This window comes from Coloeus monedula (genome assembly GCF_965178545.1).
Source record: "Coloeus monedula genome assembly, chromosome: 4".
In the NCBI taxonomy this organism is placed as follows: domain Eukaryota; kingdom Metazoa; phylum Chordata; class Aves; order Passeriformes; family Corvidae; genus Coloeus; species Coloeus monedula.
In genome coordinates, this window is record NC_138784.1 from 13,747,349 (window position 1) to 13,753,348 (window position 6,000).

Sequence of the window (6,000 nt, forward strand, 5' to 3'; positions counted from 1 at the left end):
GTACAGGTTTAAGTTGTGGGGTTTTTTTTCCTAGAAAACAGCTGAATAAGGAGAGATGAAAAAAATCTTGTGGAAATGATTTCTAAATGTTTTGTGTGTCATGTGGGTCTTCTGATGGCTTTGACATATGTTGATGAGCTTCACATTATGATTAACTCTCTGGAATAGACGTTACAGCATCTGTATATGAGCAGGATGCCCACTGAAATACATCACTGTAGAGATGTGAGGCTGTGCTGTACAAAAATAGAATTAAAGAAATGAAAAGCTTTTTAAACAGTGTGATTGCAGCTCAATATTCCAGCAGGACAGAATCCTGGTTAATGGCACTTAGCTTGGATGTTGCCAACTACCTGCAAGGGAGCTGAGGGAGGAGACAGAGAGGGAACTGGCTTAGGTGGGATTCCATTAAACCGCGGTGGATTCTCTAAGAGTATTTGTAAAAACCCAGCCCCTGGAGCTATGAACACACACTTTTATTGGCTGGCCTGCCAGTCTTGTGATTAATAAGGCCTGAGTGGAGATCTGGTTTGGAAGTGGGCAGTGCTGTCAGAACTAATGAAACATGCAGTTGGGATTCAGGCTTCCCCAGGAACAGAATGTCCTTCCCCACTGTGAGCTGTTCCAGAGGTGCAAGCAGAAGAAGTAAAGTGTTAAAAGCACTAAAACTAGAACAGCAAGGTGCTCATCCAGGATCAGCACAGCTGCCTGGAGACGTACATGTATGGGGAAAGAATGGATTATGAGCAAGGCCAGACAATTTACTCTTTAGCCTTCCTGGAGCTGAGGCTGCTGAGTGATTTGCTGGAAGCAGAGTAAACCTTCCTCTGTCAAGTCCAGCAGTGAGGAGAGAGAGGGCAGCCCAGATTAAGATGACAGGCAGAAGTGACAGAGGACCACTCCTGCCTGTTCAGGGGCAGGAACTGAGCTAACCAGGGGTTTGCTGACACTTGTGTCTTTCAGCCAACAAAGGGAATTACGGGAATGAACGGAAACAGATGAAGCAATGTTTTTGGTTTTTTTCAAAAAAAAGTCATTTAATCTAAAATGATGACATTTGGAAATCAGATTGAATTCCAAGACTTCTTTGCAGAAAAATCTGCAGAACATTTCAATATCAAATCAGGCATTTGGCTTAGGTTAGTCCTGAACTTTCTGTTTCCACACTAAATTCTCTATTTTTGTTCATGTTTAGCCTCCTGTTCTGAGTTTCTCTGCAGTCTGTCTCATGCTGCCAAGTGCCTTCTTCAGCAGCTGAGTGCCTTTTGTTTTCAGCCAGTGCCATCTAATCAACCTGCCTGCAAAGCTGCAGGCTTGTGTGCTCATCCATAATGCTCTGCCTGCTTCTCCTTGGACCGGTACCTGTGAGAGGATTCCTCCCTCACAGTAAGTTTGCATCTCTTCTGGAAGCCTGGCACTGTGAGAACTGTACCTCCAGGTCCAAGAACTGCCGTTCCTGCTATTCCTAAATCAGCAGAGAGGACAGCACTGACACGCCAGCCCCACAAATGGAGAGTGGCTGTGCCGTGACCCTCCAAACACCCATCCGCCTGCAAGTGATGAATTGCACAGAGTGCAACTCTGCACTGAGTCTGTGCTGCTCAAAACCCCCATGCAACAGAGCAGTGACATCCTCAGTCTTTCCACAACCTCACTTCCTACATTCCAGTGTGCTACTGTCCTAGCCCTTGCTCAGACGTGGGGACCTGAGGCTGATTTTGCTGACCTGATCTGCTGTGAAATCGCAGCAGGAATACGTAAAGAGCCTCACTGTGACTTCCATTTCTTTACCCCCTTCTACATTTCATATTTATTTAATACAACAGCTATTTTAATTGCATTGAGATGAATGTGGGGTTTTTTCCTGGCAAGACAGAGGCATGTGAGCCACCTTTGACTCATTGTGTCGAATCATTTTGTCAAACCACCGTATGCTTTACATATTCCAAATACTCCCAAGAATATCTTATCCTGAAAGTGTGACCTCAAAACATGAATCTATCCACTGCAAATATTTGGCCAAAAGGAAAATGGCCCATTACAGAATGACCCTCAATGGAGTTTTCATCTTTTATTTGTAGTTGGGTTTATTATTGCAAGCTCGTGTTGCACAGCAGCTATCAAATCCCCAAGAGGTGTAAATCAGCACTCAGGCTAAGGGAGCCAGACTGATCACTGCCAGATGAGGATACAGCTCTGTGTGTAAACCAGGGATAAAACACAAGCTTCTCTACAGTGCTGAGACTCTGAGAGCTTGAACAGGCTGGCTGGTGAATTACTGGTTATGTGAACATGAGAAGAAAATAAATTTCCACCCCAATCTATGCTCAGGAAACTAAGCCTACTGCTTCCACACATCTCTAGGGAGGAGCATTTATGTAAAATAACTTGAAGATATGTGCTGTGAGGCCAAAGGAGGACCCATGGGCTAAGCACAGAAGGCTCTAAATCTGTGTAAGCTGCCAAAAGGGTGATTCTTTCTGGCCAAGGACATTCTCACGCACAAAGAGGAAAATGCATTTTATTTCAGGGGAAGATACAAGGGCCTTCTTATGTGAGCTGTTTCCCAAGGTCTTTGCTTTCTGAGCTTTTCCAGAAAGGGAAGGCCATACTTGTGACAGGGCCGTGAAATTCTGGACAGGACCAGAGAAATTCTAATTTATCTTGATGTACTGATTTACTAACTAATTAAGAATTCCTCTTAACTGAAAAATCTTCCAGAAACAGGAAGGAGCTGCAGGAATGAAGCTTCACTGAGCAGGTGTGGGTGGTGGAACCTTCTTTTATTACTAATCAGCACAGTCATGCCATTTATAGAAAAGGACATGAGGCTGTGCAAGGAACTTTCTAAGGAAGAAAAATACAACCCAGCTTTGAAGCAAGTGAGCTACCTAAAGTAGCCCATAAGAAAATCCTTGTAATAATGCAAATTTCCCTCTCAGTGAAAGCAGGAGGTGAAAGTGGATTGATAGAGTCCTTCAGAAAGGACAAGAAAGACTGTGAGTGGCTAAGCAAGACAGTAGGTAACCTGGACATCACCTACAAGTGGTGCTGGGCAGATGCTGCTCTGAGGCCACAGCGTGGTCCAAGGAGCTGCAGCGCAGGAGAGGCTTGGCCCTGGATTCTGAAGTGATACACACACAGAGCTTGCTGGGATGAGCCGGGCACATGGCAGTGAATAGCAGAAAATCAGATGTAGAAGTAAAGTAGCTGCTTTTCTCTCCTGTGGAAATTCCTCTGGATGTGTCCTGTAAGGACTGCTGGGGCAAACACTGCACAGCCCTGAGGCAGCTCATTCCTGCTGCTCCCTTTCATCCATGAGCTGAAAGTCAGACAGAGAAACCCACACTGTGTCCAAGGTTCATTTCAAATGGAGAAATGCCACTTAAATATCCCAGTGCCCTGCCCAGAGCCTGAGATTTTCATCTCCAGCTCCATCATTTCAGCTGAAGCTGATTATTTTAGCTCACAGATGACAGTCAGGGATACACTCTGAATGTACATGGTACAGGAATTTTCAATCCATGGTTTGCAAGAGCAAGTGATGTATTTTTTTATTGGATCTCCAACCATTTTAAGATTAAAGTGTGCTAGGTCTCCTGAAATAAACAAAAAGTTCTTGAGATTAAATAAATTAGGAAAGCTTGCACTTACGAAACATGTTTCTTTAAAAGATTACAGAAGTAACACTTTCCCCAGGACTTTGGCTTCATTAGAAGAATTAAAAGCAGCAGTACAGTGCTTTTTAGTTGCAGCAATGTCAGACAGCCTGAAGGTGCACTGCAATCTTCGTTTCTATGGCACAGTCCAGTTTTGCATGTGCGTGCACCATTCCACTTCTCCTAGTTCTTCCTTCACAATCCAGCCCTAGTGCCTGTCCCACACACTTGTCTTCTGTAAAATAATACTGAAATAGTGATTTTTTTTCAGTAATACCAAAAAGTGTTATTTGCATCTCAAGATAGAGGAGTTTTTTCTGATTAGGAAGCAGGTTTCTTGCAGTTCTGTAAGAAACATATTTTCTTTTCCATCCAGCTATAATGATCATGTGAGATGTGACAAGGAAACAGGAGCGCAGGACCAAAAGCCATCTGTTTCTTTTTTGGTGTTTCATATTGCATGGATCAAGAAGGTGACAAAGATTCTATGCTTCAGCATGGGGGTATAAAATGCGATCGTAATATTTAACATGTTGTAAAGAAATATCTTTGAACCAAAAAGACTTTTTTTTGCTGTTGTTGTTACTTTTTTTACCAGGACCTCTTACCACAGCTATAGTAAAACTGGCTGCTACTTGTGTTTGTGAAAACTTTGCTTTCAAGATATTTTACATATTTAGTTTAGACAGCACAGTGGGTGGAAAGTCAGCTTTCATTCCCAAAAATAAGCAGCTTCTTCTTCAAAATTCTGATAGTGTTTTTAAAATTCATTATTATTCTTATTCTTTGATATTGTGCCACTCCTGAGATTTATTTTATAAGTAAAACTTGGTTTAATTTTAAAAAACTGAAGCTGCTAATCCTGGAGGTTGAATGCAAACGTTGAATAGATTTCATTGATATTCAACTTATTGAAATGTAGCCTTTCACATGCAGTTAGATTTTGGGCACTTTCACGTATGTCCACATCCGAGCCTGGCAGTGCTTTATTCTGCAGTTCATTACAACCAACAGCCTTTTGTCTTTTGTATTTTTGCTTGCCATATGACCCACTCCTGTATTTACCCAAAGTGTGCATTTCCACCCTGCAGAACGTGTCATTGTGGGAGTTTAGGCAGTGTTATCTCCAGTGGCAGGTTTTAAAAGCCATACAGCAGTGTTAGAGCTGAAAAACAGGGAATTGCCCATATCTTGTGCTGGCATTAACTCACTTCCCCCTGCCCCTTCTCACACATTCTGTACCTTTGCAGCCTTCAGCTGCATCATTTCGCTGCACTAACCCTACTGTGGATGACCAGATTAAAAAGTACTGCCCTAAATATACCTGAATTTAGAAAGGAAAGGGACATAATTGCCCTCTCTTTCATCTCAGGACTGAAGTGCCTTTTCAATCACAGAGATTTCCACTGCTTGCTAAGGACTATTCAGATGAGAAGAATAGTTTGGGATTTTTTGGGCTAGTTAACACTCACTTCCCTTTTTTCTGCATTAACAGAATAACCCTCTTTGTAAGATCACTGAATTTTTTAGACCAATTTTTTTCGTTTAGGTCAGTCTTGGAATCCTATGCTTTTGTTGGCCTGTCACCAGACTTATAGTCTATTTTTCTTCCCCTTAACTACTTGCATAGCCCCTTTTCTCTTTTGTGGTGCAAGCCAGAATTCCTGGAAGCAGGTTTTACTGCCTGCGGGATCTCAAAGGCTGCCTTCTCCATGGATATTTCCCTCTTCAACTGGCTAAATGCCACACCAACGATTTATAATTTATTCAGTGGATACATTAGTGATTCTCTGTGTATGTTTCTTGTCTAGACTGAGGAAGGGCAAAAAGTCATTACGCCTAAAACTGCTTGGGAGCTGTCAGGGAGAGCCATCCTCTCACAGATACCAGAAGTACTGACTGCTGGTTTTAACACAGTTGCACAAGAGTTTCAAGATATTTACTCTTCAAAAGATAATACAGTATCAAAAAGAGGAGTTCTGGGATGCATGTAACTGACATTTCCAGTGGCTGACTGAAGAACAAGTAAGAAAACTATATTATTTTGTCTTGTTAATTTAAGTGTAAAACTGGGTAAATTGGCTGTGGCTAGAGACATGTGTTTGCATACTCCTGTGTGTAGGCAAGCAGTTCAAAAATTTGGATGAAATGAAAATGTTTTCAGACTATCATTCCATGAACATTTGTTGCTGCATTTGTGTGAGATTACTTTTTTCCTTATCTCTGAGTATGATAATGAACTATAATAATCACAGGGTTTCTGAAGCAAAGTCATGGAGATGTTATTGTTAATAGGAAGGTGTGAATTTAAAGCACAGTAGTTCTCTCTCTCTCTAGATCT

The 6,000-nt window shown here is 42.0% G+C and overlaps 1 protein-coding gene across 1 annotated transcript in view; it reads left to right on the forward strand.

The window, feature by feature from the left end:
- Positions 1 to 5,653, forward strand: part of EFCAB6 (EF-hand calcium binding domain 6) — a gene marked incomplete at both ends in the record, with an annotated part of 85,096 nt that extends 79,443 nt beyond the window's left edge. Inside the window, 1 exon segment of the mRNA XM_082281156.1 lies at positions 5,471 to 5,653. Within this exon segment, the coding sequence (XP_082137282.1) occupies positions 5,471 to 5,653 (183 nt within the window).
- Between the last annotated feature and the right edge of the window lie 347 nt (positions 5,654 to 6,000).